The sequence below is a fragment of the Anabas testudineus genome, chromosome 21 (genome assembly GCF_900324465.2).
Source record: "Anabas testudineus chromosome 21, fAnaTes1.2, whole genome shotgun sequence".
Classification (NCBI taxonomy): Eukaryota; Metazoa; Chordata; class Actinopteri; order Anabantiformes; family Anabantidae; genus Anabas; species Anabas testudineus.
The window spans coordinates 22412323-22435890 of NC_046629.1; the positions used below are offsets into that span (position 1 = coordinate 22412323).

Below are 23568 nucleotides of genomic sequence, written 5' to 3' on the forward strand. Positions count from 1 at the left end.
AAAAATGTAGGTACGACTGATTAACACCAGGCCCATCAGAACTTTAACTTTAACTGTGCAGATAGCCACTTTCAATTGGTTTGGTTTAGTGGTAAATACAATACGTCTAGCACAAAAGGCAGGCATGAATGTACATGCACGTCTTGTGACCTCAGCAGCCAAACAAACAACTGAAGGTGATCTGGATGAGGGTGCCATAGGCAGAGGCCAGACAAACTTATTCTCCCCAACCAATTTGGAGGCACCAGAACTATTTCTGTTGCACTTGTACAGTATATTGTGTGAAGCGTCAGCATCTTATGAAGCTTTTAGGCACACGGCACAGAACGAGGAGCGAAGCAGATGGCTGAGGAGGTGCTCTGAAGAAGGCACTAGAGGGAGCCTCCACCACAGGGGCAGCATCCAGCCCCAGTTTTAATATGGCCCTTTGTGTGGCTTCTTTAACAGTGGAGGAAGCCGTGACACCAACCTTGAGGCAACCTCTTCACAGCCAATAAGTATCTCCTGCTTCTCTGTCATCAAAAACAATCCCTGAAGCTGCCTTGTGTCCTCATCATGCTGGAAAGCAGTGGATGGAAGAGTGACAAACTCATCACCACCATCATCGAAGGTCTGTGGTCGAGAATTTGCAGTGGCAACAGCAGGGGAGCTGGAAAACTGTAAATACAAAAGCCAAGCTTTTAACTCAGCTAACCCAGAAGCCGAAGTGTCCACTTTGAGGGACAAGGGTTCATCACACTTAGGTTTTTACCTTAGCATAGGACCCATAACACTGTGACTCTTAAACCCTGAAGGAGAGCTGAATGCAGGCATTCTCGAAACAGATGAGCTCTACTGTTGTTGTTTCACTGACACATTCAGCTGCAACAGGACTCTGCCTATGTAATTGTGAAAGTGTGTGTGCAGCATGTGAGTACCCATGCTGCTGTGGCAGATGGACAGACAGATAAACTGAAGTTAAATCAACCTGGTGTCTAATGGCAGAAAAAGAGGAGCAAAACCCAAAGTTTGATTCAAGAAAATGTAAGATTTTTATTTGGAAAAATAAACATCACACCAGCTTTCAAAACACCTCAAAAACAATTAAATCTGTAACTTGGTTCACTGCTCTCAACCAACCAGCTGCATCATAAGAAAACACATATTCAACACAATAGCCAGGAAGTCAAAAATGATTACAAAGATCCACGTCAAGGGAAAAAACACAAACTTTATTCTTTTCTTTTTACAAAACGTTAAATAATAAATCCAGTACAGACCTTCATGAAACAAATGATCAAACTGAAACATGATCTGACACATTTCTTCAAACAGTGTCACCTCAGTGCTAACCCTTAATTTTTTGCTGCTCTAGCACACTAACAACAAAAAAGTGGCATCATCCCAGCAGTAGATCAGGTGTTGGACTAACACGCCACTGCAGGTTGATGGGAACATGAGCGATATGGAGGAGCATGACAGTCAAAAAGGCAATTGAGATGTTTGGAAATTGGTCATTCTGTGAAGTAACATGATGATAAACCAATTTATGATCTCTAATCCACACATTTAAAATCATTTAGCCCTCAGTCAACTATTCCTCAACTGAAACACATCTGAATGCAGCCAGATGAGTGCCAACGTACAGAATTACATTCACAATGTAAATGTCGAGCAATGTGTGAATGTGTCATGTCAGTGTATAAAGTGTAAATCAACATAATCAACATAATCAGTTCTAACCAAGAGCCAATAACCTGAGCCTGAACCACACTTCTGCAAATTATATTCCTCAAACATTAGTTCCATAATTAGGACTGAAATAATGCATATCCAGGCTTTAGGAGTAAAACATGTATAAATATGGATGCATTAAGGAAGTGTGTATTAAAAATAGTAGCTACCTGCAATCTGTAATACACAGGCATCACTTTAACACCACATAGTTTAGGGTGTTTGACAGTGAAGTGATACATATAATTTATACAGTATAAGTGGTTGAAGTATATTTTAAAAACACTGCATAAGTCAGATTCGATCAGATAACTAGACTACATAACTTTGTATGTATCTAGTGTGAAAAACTATTAATTAAAATTATCAGCTGTGGGCCTGATCTGTATTTGTTTATTATTGTGTACAAATTCCACAGTACCATTTTAAGTACCTGGCTATGTTAAAGGTGTTCCAGTTCCTCTGTGACATGAATATGTAAGCACTAAAAACAGACTTTGAAATACATTCAGCTTTAGTTTGAACAACAGGGCCACACAAGTTGAGTTTGTCCACTTGAAATCAAGACAGGCCGATATCCGGGACAGATATCCAGTATAGCCTGGTGTAACCATTGAGAGATTGCATTAGATTGCTAGTGCAGAGAGAGTCATGCAAACATGTATATGTACAGCAGGCCTGCAAAACCAATTACCGCTTCATTGTGGCTACACTGCACGCTAAGACAACGTTTGCAATGTTTTAAATATTCCAATATTCTATACATAAGCAGAAACACAGTGCATGTGCTGTGTTTGAAATGGCTTGTTGCCTACCAAACTCTGGCGTCTGTGAGGAGGGACATGAAAAACAGACACGATTGACTAACGAGAGTCTTGTTTCCCAGGAGCCTGATAGCGCCCTGAAAACCTTAAATGAGCTCCACGTGAGTGCAAACATACACTAGACAATTGTCAGAACCTTCAACATGACCCATGCCTCTTTTACTTAGTTGCTAAGAGATGGCAGCATGAATAACATGATAGCATGTTTGCAGAGTAAAAGTGAATAAAACAGGTTTTACCCATATCATGCATTTGCTGTCATCCAGCCATCCAAGATTTTTTTCAGAAATGAAACTCCTGGACTGGAGACTGGATGTTTGTTGGCCTTCAGGTCATTTCAAACTGGAGTCATACTGACACATCTACATGACATATAGACTTTTTCAGACTGTTTCTTGTTCTGTTCCTTTTCACCATTCATTTAAAATGAATTTATAATGCAGGCAGTTTTCCTCGCCATGCAGGTCAATCTATAGTGTACATAACATTAGGACACACAGGCAAATTTCTGCAGGCACACAGTAAAGAACTAATTTCCTCATCACGAAATCAATGTAAAATAAACTAGAACAAAGTATTTGCTTAGAGTTTTCCTGTGGATTTGTGTTGAGTATTGCATGTCTGTAGTAGTCATATTTGAGACTGTGGGGTGGAAAAGCAATAACCTTAGTTTGAATTGTTATACAGAGTCTAGGTTTACCTTCAGGTGCCTGCAGAGTACAAAAAAATAAAAGTACAGTGATGTGTTACAACATGAGGTAAAACAAAGAGGTGCAGTGCATGAGATGCCATGAAAGGTACTAGAGTGTCAAAAAAGTAAAGCGACCTTTCAGAAACGGAAACAACAGGGTTTCAGATAGGCGTGAGGAATCGTAGTGACAGTGCAGATACACGTTTACCATAAATACTACAAATGATAAAAGTCAGAGTCACTTAAATATCAGGAAAGGCAGATACAGAGAAATAATAAATAATAAAGTAGGTGCAATGCCATGTGCTCAGGGTTCATGTGATGCACTGAGGGAGGATGGGTAGAAATTAGAGTGTGCCCATTCCAGTGACTTCAGACGTCAGCCTAGAACAGTTGAGGGAAGATGGGGGGAAGAGGAGGAGGAGGAGCAGAGGAAGATAGACAGAGAAAACAAAACAACCGTGAAAGAGGAACTTTCGCTTGAAAGTGAAAGTTAAGCTGCGATGGCTGGCTTTGTGCTTGAACTCGCTGGCAATCGTTGACACCATATGTTCACTGTAACCAACCCCACACAATAACCCCAATTCTACAATGAAGCCATGCAGCAGATTAAAAAAAGAAATAAACAAAATGATGGTGTCATGAAACATCCTGTGTAAAGACTGTTGTATTCTTTGATATAGGCCTCACGTCGCCTTTACTTCCAGCAACATTGCTCAGTTGCAGGTAAGTGGTGGCTTTTATTTTTTCTTTGTTTAGTTTTTTGTTTTTTTAATTGCATTTCACTCTTTCTAGACAGTGACACAATAGGAATTGATAGGTAAATCTATCTAGAATAGCCATGACAACAAGAAATATAATACTGCTCTTGGAATGAGGCATGCTAAATAAATACTTTTTAACATTTTGGGAAATAATAGCTTATGTTCAGTAATACTACTCTCATGTCTGTACTGATAGTTAGCCTAGCTTAGCATAAAGACATAAAACAAAGTTAAAACGTGAACTTGCCGTAGCAAAATCTGCCATTTAGCACCTCTATAACTCAGTAATTAATATATGAGAGGATGGTTTGTTTAATGAGTGTTAAAAAAAAAGCTATTAGCTGTGTTTTGTGCAAAATGATGTCTCTTACAGGAGTCCTGTTGTCAGCGTGAGGTTGCCATGCAGACACAATATTAATTATTGAGCTTTAGAGGCGCTGGTATGCAGATTTAGTTAAAGCCAGGAATACTGTTACCAGTCTTTACTAAGCTGAGCCCATTGTCTGTGTTCAGTTACAACAGACACAAATGAGAGTGGTATCGTCTTGTTTAACTTTAAATATTATACTGACTAGATCAGTTTTAAAGTGTTGTTAGTCAGATTTGTTCTACAGGTTTCCTGTTAATGTTAATGTATTTTGTAAAACAAAGGGACTCTAAGAGGGTAACACAGAGATTAATTGTGAAGTGGTGATTTTGGTGTAAGCTTCTGAAAACATAACCAGATTTGGGATGACTTCAGGATGATGTCATAGATGAGGGGTCATTCCACATGGCAGCCACGTCCCTGAACCTGCCATTGGAATTATGGGAAAGCAATAGCCATTAGTATGTTTCTGTTCTCTTAAATTCCCTTAAGACGTAAAAGACATAAAATCCTGTTTGTGAGCATGTGGGTTCTCCTGTTCTGATGCTGGTAACAGAGGAGTTTAGCCTGTGGATGTCACTGAGGTCCAGTTTCCCCAGAGCTGTGGATAATACCTTTATTTTCTCTGCTGATAATGCATTTCAGTGGATGAGGGGGAAACAAGAGGGAGGTGGAGTATGGCAGGGAAATTCAAATGAAAAAAACATGCCTCCATATTTTAATGCTAGGTACAGTATATTAATGTAATCTACTGTAAGATCAGACACTAAAGATAATAAAGATAAACAGCCAATGTTTATTTAGACCTGGGCTTCTACAGTTATAGAGACAGTCCGAAGCTGTCCACCTTTTTTGTGCTGTTGTACTGATTCATCAGGAGCAATTTGTCATGAGTCCAAACTGAGGAAGGCATTGAACATTTGATGATTCATTTATTGATCATCCAATTTGCTAATCTGCAGGTTCAAAGAATAGGCTTGTCTCCGTAGAAGTTGGCATTGCTCCCATGAGCCACTTACTGTATGTGCAAAGAGTGTGCTTCCAGAAATGTAATACATTTTAATGTCTACGCTTGAGTAGGAATAAGGAACAAAAAGTGGAAAAAAATGACTGAGGAAAACAGGAATAGTCACAATATTCATGGGTTTATGTCTCTCTTGTCTTGACAGATTCATCATATTATCAGAGTCACAAACGTTGAAGCTAAACTAACAAGATACTCTTTCCAAACAGCAAAATCCCACATAGTATGATGATGGTCATTCGGGTATTGCTTTTATGTTTTAGATTGAGCTGGAGACCTGCAGTTAGAGTTAAAAGGTTACCTGGCATTGATGAGATACTGGGCCAGGCTGATGTTAGCAGGGGTCCCTGTGATGGTGATCTGGCGCTCTGATGAGCCCTCCATGGCGTTTGCAATTTTGATCTGCGCCCCAGACATCTGTCGAATCTCATTTATTTTGGTTCCCTGGCGTCCAATAATGCAGCCTATTAGCTGGGGAAAGAAACAGATGTCTCTGAACAGGAAGCAAGGAGGCCTCTAGTTTCCCCTATGCATTTAAACATAATACCTCATTCATTTGAAATAAAAAAGAAAATCTGAGGTTTAATGGGTTATGAAATGGTCTGGGTTTAATCTAAATCACATCATTCAGGAAATTAACTTTGATTAATGATAATATTATGGTCAATAAATCTGATGATCTGGGGTTTTCCACCGTGCGAACAGTAAGAGTTGAAGTTTGCAGGATGATTGCTGGGAATGTTGTCACATTACCAATCTTTTGTCCATATAACATGTATGTATGTTTTGAGGGATGAGATTACTGTATCTGTCAGTCCACTTCTTTTATTTGAACTCCTTATCAGTTAATTAGCAATTAAAGCTGTGATTCACCCCATAAAAACAGGTTAATTAAACCGATAGACACTTGAGATATTACATTCTGATGTAAACTAGATTTCACACGTGACGTCTTCTCAAAATTTATTTGAAATGTTTTTCAGGGGAAACAACACAACTTTGCAACATTTTAAAACTTGCAGCTTTTCTAGTTTTACTCACATCATTAGGAATGGTGAGTTCATGGGTGCTGGCTGGTGGACTGGCATCCAAACCTGAGTGGGGGTGCAATGAGAAAAGAAAAGAGATTTAAAATAGTAACTTTACTAGAACTGAAATCTTTGAAAAATGTGTCACTTTGGAAAATATACTTGTTCACGACTGATACCAATCTCATACCTGTGTGTTAATGATAACGCTAAGGTTTGCAATCTTAGCTGTGCAAAAAAAAAGACAACAGCTATCTTAGCTCTGTCCAAAGGTAACACATCTGCATACCAGCAAGAAAGCAGGGACATTCTGAGTTAATGTATTTGTCTCCAGATTGTACTACGCAACATATGTTTAATTCATCTTCTTTGCTAAGTCTTCAAATGTGTTCATAGGTGGACACTATTTTCCATTAATGGCTTACATTTGCTGTAATGTACTGTACATCTTGGCAGTAATGTAACATTGAAGTAGCACTGATCTTCTCATTGAAGTGATTAAAGCTACAATATGCAACTTAAGCTAGAGGCAGTCTGATACTCCATATCAATCCACTTAGCTCCTCCCAGCCCTCCAGCTCCCTGCTCTGTTACACTCTGCAGCTAATCAAGCAGATATAATTGAAATGCTCTGACTGAGTGTGAGCCTCAGTCGAAAACTTTAGACAAATATTACTACACTGTTGAAAATGCTGTTCAACAAGTATGGATCACAGGTATAATAAGTATAGATTAGATATGTTTTGGAGCATATTTCGCATATTAGTGTGAAAAAGTAGTGAAAAAGTTACATGCTGTATCTTTAAGTGTATTTTCCAAAATGTCCAACTTTTTCTTTCAGTACGTAAGAATACTTTTCAATAGAAACTTTTACTGTAGGCTTTTCACTGTTTCTCCTTAATAAATCCTGTTTGTTATTTGATATGATGGCAGAATGCTAAAATTATTTTTGTCATTCAATAACCCATTCTTTTTGTGTGAATGTGATGGGAAAAAAAAATATTTATACCTTCAGCTGGTCTTTAGTGTGTACATTTGTAGGACACTATACAGGTACCAAGATCTATTCAGATTTATAACACAGTCAGTTGGTTATTACAGTACAATGTGGCCAAACTATTTCACCGGAGGTTTTCATTTTTAAAGGCAAATTGGATGCAATTTCCTGTAAAACCCAGTGTCACTTTTTGCTGACATAATACCAGGTAGTGCTAAGAGAAAATATATATATATACATGACAAAAAATCATAGAAGGAGAGACACCACGGGGGCCAAGTCATGCTGTGCCAAAAAGAGAGATAAGGTGCAAGGTAGGGAAAGAGAAAATGTTTCTCTGGATGCAAAGAGAAGGAAGTATCTAAAGGGCCTTGTGGGTACGTACCAGGGAAAGCAGGGGTGGTCTGTCCGAGAGGGGTAAAGGGGGTTTGCTGCATAGCCAACTGGTGGAGCTTGGTCAACTGCTGAAGGGTTAGGAGGGAAAGTAGAACTAAGAGGTTACTGTTACACAGGTCACACCAAGAAATGAAGACAACCAAAACCAGAGTGAAGAAACGGTGAGGAGAAGGAGGCCATGACAGGGTGGTGGAGGACACAAAAGTAATAGAAAAAGAGATAAGGAGAGAGGGTGATTGTAATAAAGTGCTAATATAGGTAATTTTTTAACCTGTCTCCCTGCAATGTATTTTTAAACAGACACCAACTCCACACATGAGAAAATTAACCAAACAAAACCAAATCATTTCACTTCACTTCCCCCCTCAGTTACCATTTGTCCTCTGTGTTGACACTTATGACTAAGAGGCTGAAAACATTTGGTTTGACATGCCTGTCAGAGCAGCCGCTCTTCTCCTCGACGTGGTCACAGAAGGTCCATCCCCTGCCGTGTATCATTTCCATCAGGAATGGGGGAAAAACTGACTTCTTCAAGACTTCTTCTTACTTTAAGAGGAGTTTTAATGAGGGTGGTTGAGGGTGTCAAACCTGTGCTTGAGTGATTGTACCGTCAACCACCACCTCCACCGGCATCAATCACCACCCAACTTTGAATTAGTGGATCTGACACAAGGTGGCTACCAAGATGCTCTCACGACAAGGACAGATGAAGGAGATTATTAATGGAGACTATTTGGTCCACTGGAATTAAAGTGGTGTCTACATCCAAACTGCCATCTGTGTCTTTGACTTCATGATAAGCATCAGGGATCACTGTTTTGTTATCAATTGGATCTGGTGAAGGTTCTTTCCAGTGGTTGAGCTAGAGCCCAACATTAAACTAGCATGTCATGATTTCAGATTTTCTTTATAAATAACTTCAGAAAGCTGGTTTGTCCATGTTATTAAATGTCTGCTGCTATTTTAATTATACAGATACTAGAATAACTGATTGAATGAAGAACTCACATCTGGGTGTGGTATGGCGTACTGTCCCTGAATTGTGTAGGCCTGAAAGATAAAAAATATCTGTTTGTAAGAAAGATTTAAGCATCTTATTTATATTAAGAGAAAAAAAAGACATCACCCAAAAAACTAATCAGCCTCTTTAACCCAAGCACAGTACAAACACTTTTTCCACTTTTAGCTTAAATAACCATAAAAATGTTTAGACTGCAGATTTCAGTACAAAGACATGAGGAATATTACAGGGAATGATTATGTACTTATTACTATTTTAAAAGCAGTAACATGAACAGTATGCGACATGTAGATGAACGTGAAGTGCAGTGAGACCTTGTGCAGCCAAGTATTAGAAGTCAATGTTTTATTATACATGAGAATGAATCAATGGCAAAAGGAGCCCTCTCATGACTGGCAAGCAAGATTACTGTACGCTCCCTCTTACAGTATATCAATGCACATCATCTGCAAGTGTCTCTGCCACCACTTGGCAATGCAGCGTTGAGCTGCTTCGTGATACCATGTTTCATGTTTGTTTTATCTCCAATTTATGAATTGAGCCACCCAAATCACACATGAGTGATGCTTCTAATCCCAGTACACACCACATATGTGTGAACTGAAGTTAAACTGTTGGACATGTTTCAAATTTAGATTCCAAATCACTGAAGTAATTAAAATAATAATAATTGATACCAATTCATTTATTGATCATCCAATTTTCTAAAAGATGTTCTATTTACACACAAAACACTGTCTTATAAAGTGAACATTATGAGCATATATACAGGGGCCTTGCACTCCATTGTGCTATACCGCACAGGGGTTTGTGTCCAACCCTGTCTGAGTGTATCTATTCGTCTAAATTTTCCAAAACAGTCTTGCGAATTATGTTGTCTAAAGGCTTCAATTGTGTTTTGCATTCCATTTAACGACCACTGGGTATAATTTCCAGATGAAAGAAAAGCTCCCAAATTGGAGTAATTACAAGTAGTTATAGGCTGGGTTTCTCATATTGCTTTTACGTCTTTTGTTTGTTAGAATTTCAAATGCATTCAATAGCTTTTAGCCCAGATCTTTAAGTAAATTATCCACAGTACATTAGCTGAACATTAATATTTGCCCTCACACTGATGTCATTGTTACAGAATCAGACATTTTTATAGTGCAATAGGTTCATCTCCCTCCTTCCCACTCTTTTGTTTGTTCACACAGTCCACCCAACCAAGCATGACTGCTGGTAGCAGGCAGCAGCATGCACGTCAAACTGACCCCTTAGGACATTTGGTGTTGGTATTATAAAGTCACATTACGTCAGTCTTTTTGTGGTCAGAGTGGAGCAGAGAGTCATCATTAGTTGCCAGTGGATTGTAAACACAGGCCATCCCAGTGGTTAAACACACACCAATGCTGTAATTGTTCTAATTAGGGTGGCCTCATTTGTAATATAGCGGTGTTAGCATACAAAGGTGTACTGTATATGAAAGTAAAAAGATTTGCAGTAAGAGACAGTGGCTGATGCTGCATTAAAAGTGTCAGGTTGGCTGTAGGCACAAACTAATGAGCTAAAACTAGATCAGCTCTTACCTGGCCACCAGAAAAAATGACTGGGGTGGAGGCGGGCTTTGGGCGATAAGGGATGGTGGCACCTTTTGGTGGGGACTGGAAGAAAGGAGGACAGAGAAGACACTGAATCAGATATGCTGATTTAGGAGCGCCAGCCTTGTGCCTGCAGACTAAACATGTTAGTTTAACATGACCTAAAACAGCTATGTACAAAAGTACTAAAAATCCAACTGTCTTCTCCTCTAAAGCTGATAGTTAGTGAAAAATCAATACTATATTCGTTCATTAAATATGCAGCAGAAACAGGCTACCAATTAGTTTATCTTGGCATCAATACTGAAAACAGGGGTATCGGCTATCCTGGCTCTGTCTGAAGGTAACACAATCTGCTTGATGAAAAGATGTATACCACTCTGACATCTGACCGTTATCCTGTCCATTTCCAGGAAGCTGGTACTCCTGGCCAAAAAACATCATGCTGCACTTCGATTTTAGTGTGGTTTAAACAGACGAGATATTCTGTGCTGATGAATGAACTTTAGAGGTGGATTCTGTGGCCTCCAGCAACACCGCCCCCTCCCAACCTTTTATTTTTTTTCTACTCTCTATGCTAAGTCAAGCTAATCAGCTTTAGCTCTAGCTGAATATTTGATGGAGCAATACGAGAGTGTGCCAGACTATGATTTTTGCAACAAAGTGAAGCAATTTCCCCAAAGAAATGTTCTTTAAAATACTGTAGTAGTAGTTAGTTTTCAAACATTATCAAGCGACATCAAAGTAACAGCAGGGAAAAACTTTGAGGCTCTGTTGTGGTTTACTGTGAGAAATATATTAATTGGAAAACAACAGGAATATTGTACAACACAACGAGAGTCTGGAACTCATATTAGTAGTCTGTGCTCATGGATATTAAGAAAATACAAAGACCTAGAATGGGTGAATCACAGCAATCACACATTAATTAACATCACCAGGTCTTAATTTCTCATGCAAATGTGCTATTTGGTTTAAAAGACAGCAGAGAGGGGGTTTCAGTGAGAAGCAAGTTACTATATAGACATTGAGTTGCTGCTTCATGCTGTGCTGCAGTAACAAGCTGTTCGATACAGTGGAGAGGGCTTCATCAGATTTCTTGTAGGTGCTCTGCTGTAGTGGGATGTAAATCTGCATGTATATGTGCCTTAAATACAATATGAAGTCACACGGATGGTGTTCTCAATGTAAATTGGCTCTGGATGGATACACTTTCCCTCTAAACTGTACTGAAGTGAGTCATTACTAGCCATTACCGTTAAAGTTATTACACATGTAACTATTGAGGTACTTTCTAATACATTTCTGGGTCTGCAACAAAATGGACATTACACACATTCACAGACAGACTAAATTAGACTAAATTGCCCCCACAGAGCCTCTATTATGCAAGCAGTGTGCAGGTCTAGTTCTCAACAATTAGCAGACGTATTTAAAGTATTGAGTTCCATTCCAAACTTGATTTCTGAGAAAAGGTTTTACCATCATAAGCCACTTTTATCACTACTTAAGGAGACATTGTGTGTGTCCAGTCAGAATCCTCACATTGTTCAATACTGGTTTTGTTCACTGCACTGAAATGAAAGCAGTATACTCTACCTCCAGCATGACCACACAGATTTGTTTAACACACTGGATGATGGCTTCTGGGGTTCCAGAGATTGTCACTGCACGTTCAGTGGAATTGGGCAGCATGTCCCCTGCCACCTGAACTTGGGCTCCTGTGGACTGAAGTAGAGTAAAGGTCTTTGAGTTGACAGATTTTAATTCAACTCATACAATGTGGTGCTGCGTTCTGAAGGGTATGACTTCCACAGGGAAGCAAACTGAAATTGAAACCTACTTATTCTGCCAATCAGCTAGGCTCAGTCAGCTCTTCTATGTGCAGGCTGTATAACAGGACTGTACTGTATTAATATTTTTCAGCACTCACAAGAACAAAACGAAAATTAAGATGTTCAGCTTGGCCTCTTATTTGGTGTTGTAGAGGGAGAGGTATCAGGCAAATCTTAGCACACAGACCTTATTGAGATCATTCAGTGGGACACTGAATTATAACTTCTAACTAGAGCCTATAAATAAACATACATACAGCATGATTAGAAATTTTAGACAAAAGTTGCTCCTTGCCTAAGAATGACCTGAGTTGTTTCCTCTGCACGACTGCAGTTATATAACAACTGTCTGTTGTATTACAAACAGGAACAGCTAATAGCTAATTCATTGCATGTTTAATGGTGTGAATTTGTAAACTACTGCATTGTGGTTGTGCAGATGTCTCTGCTAATCAGTGACACTGTAGTTTACACTATGTGTCCTGGCTCATATTCTAATGACTTTATGCATGAGTCTGAGTGGATGCTTCTGCCAGGTGTAATTAAGTTCCTTGCAGACATTTCTAAGAATGCAACATACATTGGCCACACAAAATCTATACAGTTCATCACAGAGTCCAAGTGGACATTCGTGGCAAAAAAAAGTCCCTTGTAGCTGACACTACAACAGCACAAATGGGGTTAGACTGGTTTGCTTGCAAAAACATGTTCACACTACAGTCAAATTCTACACTGAGCTGATAAAGAAGTAGACCAAGCTGTTGGTCTTCATCTCACATTAACTTCAGGAGAATTTAAACTATAAGACCAGCGTGTTCTCTAAAGAACAGCAGATAATTGTGGCTGTAATTGTTATTGAAGTGTAATAATGCTCTTATTTTAACTTTCATTTCCTCTCCTAGCCATCTCCTCACTTCTTCTGCTTCACTTAATCACCCTTCCTGGATTACACCTGTTCTCTACAGCCACCTGCTTCTCCTGGGCTCCCCTGTTTCTTTTTTAAGCTCCCCTCACAGCTCACTGTCTTGCTAGATTGTCAGTTTTTGATTCTGCTCTCTCGCAACTCCTAGCCTTGTTTCTTGTCTGTTTTTGTATTCTGCCTAGCTTTGTTTTTAACCCTGTACTACCTCGGACCGTGACCTTGTTTACTCTTGGTCCCTGCCTGGCCCTAGCCCCTTTTTTTTGCCTTTGCACTTTTGGCTGCGCCTATATTGTTACTTTGTTCTTGTCTTTTGCTCTCTAGTTTTGGGTTGTTATTTTAAGCAGAGCCACAACTCCTGGGTTCTTTTGTTACTTAGCTTTTTTGTGCCCACTCATCTGTTTTGCCTTGTTTTGTTGCTACTTTGTTTACTCTATTTCTTTTCTTGTTTTTACCCTGTTTAATTTTCACTTATGTCTGGCATTTTAATTGGGTCCTTTAAAAACACGACTCTGACATAAATCCTGTCAAAACCTTATTCCTGAAAACCTTAGTCGTGATTACAGACTATACCATCCCTGTTTGTTGATTCCCATATATGTTCCACGCCCCTTAAGCCATCCACAACTGAAGCAGGCTATTAGAGGACAACACCAGATATGAACAAACTGGAGTCTTGCTTTACTTTGAGAAGTCAGATCTAGTCTTCTACGAGTGTAGTAGTGAATACAGCTGGTGATTAGCTGAACAAGCAAATGAAAAGTTCAGAGAAATGGGTGGCTGTACAAATGCCAACAGTTGAATGGGCTTGCGCTCAATAAACTGGAGCTCCATTGCTGTACAATACTGCAGCTGCAAGGTCAGAAAATTGTGAATATTAAATATACAGTATAACAATTAAATTGATTCATGTTGCACAATCAAATATACAAACAGAAAAACATTTCTATAAACCATGAAACACTTTTTTACAGTATACTCTACAGAATCCTGCTGTTAAATTATTCATGTACATAAACTCATAACATCTGACATAGATGGAGACAAAACTATTTGGCAGCACAACATTTTCAGTTCATCCTGCATAAAGAAAATGAGAACAAAAAAACAAAACAAAACACTACTTTTTGTTTAGTAATTATGATATCCATAAAAATGTTTCCTATCATACCTCTCTCATTTCTTTTATTTTGGAGCCTCCTTTTCCTATGAGGGAGCCACACTGGCTGGCTGGCACTACGAGCCTTAAGGTGACGGGGGGTTTGCTGGTTGCTGGACTGTTGCTCATGGAATTAATTATGTCCTAGAAAATGAGACATATGTTTATTATCTGTGTGTGAACCTAGAAATAAATGACGTGGAAAGAAATATCTGCACAAATGAGCTGCAAAAAAACATATTTCATTGTTTCATTGTTCTTCAGCATTTTCATCTTGGTGAATGAGCACTCTCTTTGGGTTTGTAATGTAAATACTGAGCGGCATTACACAGGTCACTGAAGACACAGCAGTGGGCCTCCTCTAGCTCTACAGTAGTTCACACTTTACATTCATCTGGAGTCATTTCCATTTACTACAACAATTGAAGAGAGATTTTACTGTGCAAAATAAAAATGAACGCTGTGGCTCATTAATATACAGACAGATCCTTTTGTCAGCTTTTTCGAATTGAGACAGCCATGCATGGAGAACAAGCGTCAGAAAATTTAACTAATGTCAGCACTAATCTAAAATGCCACAAACGAACCGTATGTTGTCTTTCTATGGGCCTGATGACATAGAATGTACATAAGACTGTGTATATTTAACACAGAATAGATAAACAATGCTGCCGCCAATTGGGCAATCTTATCACACCTCCTCAAATTTGTAGGCAATCATGGCAAAAGCCTTGAAGATGGTGTCTGTTGGTCCAGTGATGGTGACAATCCTCTCTGGACAGTTGCCCTCAGAAATATTGATTCGTGCTCCGCTCTGGGAAAAACAGAACAGGCGAAGTCAGTGTACAGACGAGGATGTGACAATCTATTTACCGCTGATAAACCTGAAGCCACGTAAATTATAGTTACACCTGTTTGTCACTCATTTCAGACATGTTTTGAACATTAGGCACTCTGTGACTTGCTCTGGAAGAGAGACCTACCTCTTCTCTCATCTTTTTTACTGTTTCCCCTTTCTGGAACAGAGACAAACAAAAAATCAATATGATAAAAATAACTTCAACATCTTATGTTTTTGTTGAATATTAACATAAAAAAAACATACCTTTCCAATTATACTTCCAACTTCCTGCAAGACAAAACAAAAAGAGGAACAGATCATGATTCTTTAGAATCTGATTACATTTATAGCATTAAAACTGCTTGCTGTTGTTTTTCCTGGACACGATGGAGAAAAAAAAGTGCTAGGGCATGCAAAGGATACGCAGCTGTGTTGTGGTGTCGAGCACCACACTTTTCATATGCATGTAATCACTCTTCATGAGCTTGGTGTGCCACAGTGGGGAAAGAGCAGAGAGGCTGTGCTGGCTGCAAGCGTCAACACTCCCTGACCTCTCCTCAGCGACTGTGAGGGTTACATCCACAGTGACGTTTAAGTTGCAGGCCAGTTGCTGTGCAGTGCCAGGTTCCTCTCTAACTTTTACTAACTCTTTTCTTTTAGGACTTTATACTATACTTTTTTAATTCAAACTCTTGCTTTACTACATTTAGTAAAAACTTGCAACAATTTATTCATTTGTGAACCAGATGTTCTGGGGTGACTCAACATTTTTCAACCAATTAATCAGCCATGATTTATTTCATTTTGTTAAGCAAATGTTCAACTCCATTACGCATAAATTGCCTTTTCACTGATGTGGAAGACAGATGTGGGTCACTCTGCCAAAGTACTCCCCCGTGGCAGTTGTACGCCATCTTCTGGCAGACTCTAGGCTCGGTCTTGGCCTGTCTGGCTGCAGGGTTATTCAAACTATTACCATTTTACCACTGTCTGGATATTCTGCATGAGCAGCCATGCAGTGGGTAAATTCTTGGGCTTAGGACGACGGCTTGGCTCACGAAGAAACAAGGGGAAGATGTTTTGTGGCACACATTCCACCAATAGAGCCAGCTTAGTGGAGATGTGCAGTGAGGGTTTTATAACTGCTTAGCTGCCAGGAGAGCTCCCGAAAGACTTAAAAGGTATTAAAACAGAGCTACTTTTTGATAAACTTCATTCTGTTTCACACATGTCACCCTTTAAAAGTCTCAAAAAAGTGAAGCCACTTAGTTATTGCAAAACTGTGGACCACCGCTAATAGAAACTGTCATTAGTAGAATAGCAGGAAGCTCCAGTGCTGCACAAGTGTACCAATGTAAGGGTCTTAGTAAGAAGCTCCAAACTATAGTGACAGCAGAACAACCAGCCAAAGGTGTTATGCATGATTCCCGGGCTGGCATTGCAGATTAGGCGGAACTGTGAGACTTAACAGAAGAGGTGCCACCGCACCAAAGAGATCAGATGAGGTTCCTGTTTTACTTTTAATGATGCCAGGTTAAGATGCTGGTGGGGTTATCGGTGCTTTCTGTCCAACAACACAACCTGTTGTTTCAGAAAAGTAGAGCTATTAATGCAGTTGAGATTCAGCCACACAGATGTAACTTAAAAAGACTCTTCAGTGATGTGTTATCAAATTTCCCCTAATGCAACCAACAGCATTAATACACACTTATTATTATTCATGGACATAGAGAAGCAGGTTGCCATCTCCTTCTTTTTACCCTTCCACACAGCCAATGTAATATTATGTAATACCCTGCTTACTTTTCCATGCATGAGGAGTCGAATGGTAAGGGTGACATTGAGGCCACCCTCTGACTGGACTTTGGTGGGCTCCATGCTGCAAAAGGTACGACCTATCGTGGAATGGGATGTCCTCAGAGGGAGAAGGATTACGGTGGTATTCCAGCCAGCCAGTCACCTGCCAACATCACACAAAACACATTAACATCATCACATTCCCATATTAGGCCATGTCCCACGTAGTACTTAAAAGCAACATCAGACTTTTAAGGACTTCAGATCATATACAACATGCTTTACAGCTCACCACAGCTCATGCCTCCTATTGCGTTGCAATAACCTAGCCAAAATTATGGGCTAAAAATAAAACACTGGACTAATATATAACACAGCTAGGCATCACTTGAGGTCCCCACACAATATTTGCTCCATGAACGGTTCATAATTGTGCAGAGCAGATCTGCTGATAACCAAATGTGGTTAGATTCAGTTCCCCCAGGTATCTCCTTCTATTCTGTGTCTCAAAAGTTAAAAAAAAGTAACTGTTTAGTTTTTAATTAGAGAGCACACCACAGGAGGGAGCAATTCTGCTAACTTCTTACTCGTCTAATGTAAGAAATTTGTGATGCTCAGTTGTCCACTACAGGAACAACATTTTGCACTGACTGAACATGGACATGTGTTTGTCAGCGTTCACTTTAAGGTGCAGCACGGTGACTTGCAGAATCCTTAGCAGCAAACTACTGACTGAAAAAAGGTTCTTTTTTGTGAGTCAGACATTCAAGTCTTCCTCCAGTGCTCTGATCACAGGTACTCAAATAATAAGTTCCCCTTAGCCTTTGCTACTAAGTCAATGGCAAACAGGACAGTCTGAATGCATGGATGGCTGTACGGAAAAGTGTTTTTACTGGTGCAGAGTAAATGACTCAATGTTCTGTTCATGGTAACGTGTTTACATCTTGACTCCACAGTTTAGACACGAGGTTTGCATGGTTTTCCTAGTTGGGCCTGACCTTCATATACGAGGATCATTTGGCCACAGGCTTTGTTATCTAACCCTGTGCTCCCTGCACACAGACAACATGATTCAAATGCTAATGTTCAGTCATCAACAGATGTAATATAGGCTGCCTTCACCTACCATATTGACTTCTTCTGCTGTTTTCATTACCTGCACAAGTTTATCATTTAATTTCCATGAGATACGTCCCCAGGGTTTTCTCTCCAATGTCTTAGAACAACGTTTGACTCTGCCAGTGTTTTTAGCAGGCTAATTGTAATTTTCATCCCGACACAACCAAGGCCATTGTTGTTTTTGTGCCCACTGGGTAAAAGAAATGGGAAAAAAAAACAATCATCTTCTCTGTATCTCAAAGTACAGACTAGAGCTTATTACTCTTTAACACATTAACACCCTCACCCTGCACACAATCAGCTGTCTGCCGTGAACACTGCAGGAAGCCAGGTGAGACCGGCTTCTTTAAGTAATCAGATGTTAATGAAAGTTACCACTTTAGCAAACAGTAAAGGTGAGTGACTAGAAGAAACTGAAACACGTGGAATACAGCGGGTTAAACTTCACAGTACAGGAGGCAGCCAGGGAAGTTAGCAAAGGAGCTAACTAGCTTAACTGTTGGTCAAATCAGACACTAGGGTACAGCACAGTTAAGCTAACGTTAGCTACAGTAAGGTGGTGTTTGTCTGGAAGTTACTGCATCTTTCTGTTTCTCACACACAGAAGATCGACTGCTAAGTTAGTAAACACGTGTTGATTCATGAAGCCATAACTTGTCGTTGGCTTTACGACGTATTTGAAGAGGAGCCTTACGGCTGTGTTTGTATGTGATGTGTACTAATGACAATAAAAGTAAGATTTAAATGGTGGTGAATATTGTATTGTATCACCACACATACAGACTTTGTTTTGAGGGGAGCCCTCCAGCTAAGCTGACACACAGTCTTAATAGCGGGATCCCTCTTTGGCTTGAGGCTTCACTGCTCCTCATAAACAGTATTTTGCTGCTCTGTACCAGTAAACACTGTCTTATTAATTCATCGCTGTCTTGATTGTGTTCTTGTATTTGTGGCTTTCTTAGCACACTGAATGTCCTTTTATGAATCATTTTCAATTCGTCACAGGTTCCAGTCAGGCATGGGAGAGTTTTTCATTAGACATTAAATCAAAGTACCTGCATTCACTGGCACGTTAACTGGGCTACTAATTTATTAACACAATACAAAACTGAAACTATTTCTACCTGTTCTAATTCACATCACTACGATTATTAACAGGTAAAACTGCCAACTGGGTGCACATCATGCTTCTGTTAGTGCTACAGTATTTGTACGTCTTGGTGAGGTTGTTATTTTAGACCAAGCAACAGCTAGAGAGCATTGAAAAAGCAAATGTAGTGAAGAATTGTCAGAAAAAGTATTCCTGTGAATGTGTTGATGATCACGGTGTGTTTGTTAAAAGGCGTCAGACAGCAGGATGTGTGTGTGTGTAACAAGCTCATGTGTCAGATAACCACCTGGACCTCGTCCGCCCATGGATATGCTCACTTTAGTAAACTTAGAAATAGAAGCAAATGAGGAAAAATGCTTGACTATTAATATAGTTTTTACCACTAACAGTATAGTGAAGATGCTTGAGTTTATCTGCAGCTTTAGGCTGCTGCAGTGACTGCATTTACATGCACAAAAGTAACGATTACTATAAACCTGCATATAGCCACATGCGACAGAAGAAGACATGATGTAAATGAAATTATCCCTAAAGAATCCCTAAAGTTTGTTTCTTGTGTCAAAACTACTACAATGTGCGCTCCATCAAAATGTTGCACATTAAAATGCTGCATATTATTGCATTGCTCCTGTCAGTCACTGATGTACTGTCACATAATTTAGTATTTATTACTCTGTACTTACAAAGCAGAAATCTGAATCAACCCTCCAACTTATCAACATGATTTTGATTGGTCTCTGTAACAAAGTGAAACACTAGTGAAACGGTACTGTTATAATGAATAGTACAATAGTAACATAGTGCCAAATCATTCAAATGTACAGGGCTTTGCAGTTTTGGCAGATAGACCCTCAAAAGCTACACAAAGCATTTTAGCAAGCATTTTGCTTTCTTTCCTTTTGTATTTCATTTGCTTGCTGGGAACATCTGAGATGACAACTTTCACCAAGAAGTGCCATCATTTTGTTTGGGTTAAACATCACCTGGCTGCTAGTGTGCCCTGTTAGCCCATTTGCTTTGTAGGAGAGCATTGTAACGTTTTATATTAAGCATTTTGTGGTCTCTCAGTCGCCAACCTTGATGCCTTGAAATTAGGGAAATTAGTTGTTGAAGAGCAGAAATTGAAGATTGAGTGTATCTGTAGATACACATGCTGAGGGGCCTTTTGTTAAAGCAGTTTTGTCTGGAAGCAGCCACCTCTCTCCTGCCAGATCTTTCTGATTTGCCCAAAAAGCTCTATGTAAACCTGTCATCTCTAATCAGTGGTTGAGATCTCAACCTAAATTATAATCACAAACTGACATCCCTTAGCATTATTTTTCTGCCCCCTAGCATTAGCTTAGGTGGGGGCTTACGTGGCTTATTGGTGCGTGTGTGCTAATAGTCATGCTATCTGACAGTTCCCGTTTGCTCTGACCAGAAAATACAGTGAAAAGATGATATTTGTTTTCATCAAGCATAGCAATACTGATTAAAGGTGAACTATTCTACCCTAGCAAGTTGTTAGACGATACAGAGCTAATGGTAAACAGTTTAACCCTTTTTTCATAAATAGAAATGCATCAGTTTTGAGTAAAATTTATATTACAGACAAAAAACAAAATGTATCATTTAAGTTAAATGGACCACTCTACAGCACATGCTCACACCTGAAAATCTTATTAGAAATTTTTATGTTAGGGAAAGAATTTCATGGCAGCCAAGGAAGAACAGGAATAATCAGTGACAAAATTCAATCATACAGAAACAGATACTCAAAGATATAGAAACTGTACTTAGCAGGTCAGCAAGATAGTCTGTGATTTCTATTATGAAGCATGAATCCTTAGTTCAAAAACCGATTTCAGCAATTAACATGATAAGGCATAACATCTCATTCAATTAGTGTGATTTACTGGAAAACTAAATTTTTTGTTGTCTGCTCCAATTCATTTTTCCCCCCTCAAAGATCTTACACGTACATAAAAATTATCGGTAGGCAGAAGGGCCCTGGAATAAGATATGTAATATGTGACAATCATGAGGCTTAACAAAAACATTCAACACGCATTTGTGATGTAATCTATAATTATTTTGAAAGTATTTACCTTTTACAGCTCCAGCTGACCACCACTTCAGCTTTTACACAAAAGATTAGCAAAATGGAACTGAAATATCATATCTCCCTATCACTGAGACAAGATGCAAAGGTGGCAAGCCATTGGCCAAGATGTGGAGTCATGTGGACGATGCATCACAAGTCGTTACGTCACATTTCGCATGTAACCCAAAAATACTCCCCAGTTTGGCCAAACGTGGCAGGGGGTCTAGCGGTTTCGTCACGCATTGACCAATGCATGGAGCGCCTTTACATGGGCAGAAGACAAAATGGGTGCCCCAGATTAGGATGGCCCTGAGGGTTTCAGTGGGGTGGGTCGGAGGTGGCAAACAATCGAAATGGGTGCATGGATATTCTGAGTGACAGGTCGGTCAAGCTGACAGACATGCTAGTTCAATGACACTATCTGCTGGCAGCGAAAATTGTCTTTCGTACTGCTCCTCTGATTTGGTGTATTGTACCTTGCAATGTTGATACAATGTGTTAACATTATAATTTATCTTAGAGTTTTCCTTAACCCATTTCACTGTGTACCTGCAATTAGAATTTGGGAATTCTAATTCTAACACTTCGGTTAACTCATAACCCATATACTGAAACACATGATATACACATGATATATTTTTGGGAATGTATATTTTCTGGTATCTTCTTCTTACTACATATAGTACAAAGGACCATATTAATGTAATTTTTATACCACTTTTTCTGCAGGCAAACACTGCTCATTTTTTGATTAACTGATACCATGTTTGCAATTACATCCTGGGTCTAAACCTTAGTCTTATCTTACTGCGCTGCTTTTGTTTGTTTTAGTAATTTCTCACCATTTTAATAGAGCATTCGCACCCTCTTATACTCTAAGTTATAGATATGTCTTTTGCTGTAACCAGTACATGTGACCCTACGTACAAGTTTATTTTATGAATGTGTGTGTCTGGTATCGCTGTTTATCAGTGAGTCTATCCATTACAGGATGGACCAATGAAAACAATTGTTATGAAAAGTTAACCTTAAGTGTTTCTATTTAACAAAACATAATGACAAAAGAAACACATTAGTTATTAGTCTACTACATGTCAAAGACTTAATAATAACTAAAAAGGTAGATGTGAGCAACCACTTATTTGACTGCTACTGCTGCAGTTTGAGAAAGACGAGCTTTCTACTGTGTGGGATGGTATCTTTTGAAATAGTGAAGACGTTTTGTTGTGTTTTCTGTGTTGGGCAATACAGGAGGCCTGCAGATCGTGTGACCTTTGTGCTGATAAAAATGTGTTTACACCTGGTATTAAGATGAATGAATGATGGCATCACCTCACTGTTCACACCTGCACACATACATGCATCTCCATGGTGTCCTGCAGAGTACTTGTGTCGAGATTTCAATACTGTTGTCATTTCTACCATATGACACCAAGTTTGTGTGTGTTTTTTTTTCTTCTTTTGTGTTGACTGTGTAACTACAGCACATTGCTATTGTTTAACAGGATTTTTGTGCAGATGAGGGTTGATTCAGAACAGAAAGAAATTATAAATTATTCATGAGGTTCTCCACCGTTTTTTTGTTTGACTATTTCCATCATACATGTTTTTTTTTTATTATTGTCAACATTGCTTAACAGTGCTGATAAATATAGTATGTCATGTGTCAGTGAAGAATAATAGAGTAAAAGTTAATTGTAATTCCATAACAGTTTAGTAATTTACATTTGGTGCTGTAAAAATCCCCTTAATTTGGAGGTTACATTATTTTTTCTATAAGCCAACACTTCTATTTTGCCCATGGCTACTCAAAATAGTAAATTATTGTACTGTCAAAAATGCTTATGTAACATTTGTTTTATATGGTTATGTTAGGCTTTTTTATTTAATATTTTGTCATTTGTCATGTGTTAAATCTGATTTAACAGTACTATATTGTACTTTACAAAGTACCGTACTATGCAGAAATATTTATACACATTCAAGATGAACAAAACTAAGGTGTACAGAAATAGATCTAAAGTTGACAAAAGCTAATGCAACTTAGAAACCAAAAGTACAAGATTTACTAAAGCACTGTACTGTGTCTACATAGTTCTCAGCATGAGTACATTTGAGTTTGAGCATTTTAAGAAAATTATTATTTAGATTTATTAACCCAAAGCAATTTAGCATAAGTGTCACCTTGTGAAGCCAGCAAACTGGATCATAAAACACTAATGAAAAATGGTGACTGGTCCACATGTAGACACAGTGAGAGCTTTAAATAATGATGCTGCTTAAGGCAAACATCTGATTA

At 39.0% G+C, this 23568-nt stretch overlaps 1 protein-coding gene across 5 annotated transcripts in view; it reads right to left on the reverse strand.

The window, feature by feature from the left end:
- Nucleotides 1–1060: 1060 nt before the first annotated feature.
- Nucleotides 1061–23568, reverse strand: part of pcbp3 (poly(rC) binding protein 3) — a 49814-nt gene continuing 27306 nt past the window's right edge. For 2 of the 5 annotated variants that reach the window (XM_026377078.2, XM_026377077.2), the window contains 12 exons: nucleotides 16963–17119; nucleotides 15424–15447; nucleotides 15302–15334; nucleotides 15016–15132; nucleotides 14331–14462; nucleotides 12005–12133; nucleotides 10394–10468; nucleotides 8813–8854; nucleotides 7794–7872; nucleotides 6425–6477; nucleotides 5685–5854; nucleotides 3989–4785 (listed from right to left, as the gene is read on the reverse strand). In XM_026377078.2, the coding sequence (XP_026232863.1) occupies nucleotides 4731–4785; nucleotides 5685–5854; nucleotides 6425–6477; nucleotides 7794–7872; nucleotides 8813–8854; nucleotides 10394–10468; nucleotides 12005–12133; nucleotides 14331–14462; nucleotides 15016–15132; nucleotides 15302–15334; nucleotides 15424–15447; nucleotides 16963–17037 (984 nt within the window). In that variant the 5' untranslated portion in view covers nucleotides 17038–17119 and the 3' untranslated portion in view covers nucleotides 3989–4730. Of the gene's footprint in view, nucleotides 3613–3988; nucleotides 4786–5684; nucleotides 5855–6424; nucleotides 6478–7793; nucleotides 7873–8812; nucleotides 8855–10393; nucleotides 10469–12004; nucleotides 12134–14330; nucleotides 14463–15015; nucleotides 15133–15301; nucleotides 15335–15423; nucleotides 15448–16962; nucleotides 17120–23568 lie in introns of those variants that run through there. The other 3 variants (XM_026377082.2, XM_026377080.2, XM_026377079.2) reach the window with 3 other exon arrangements.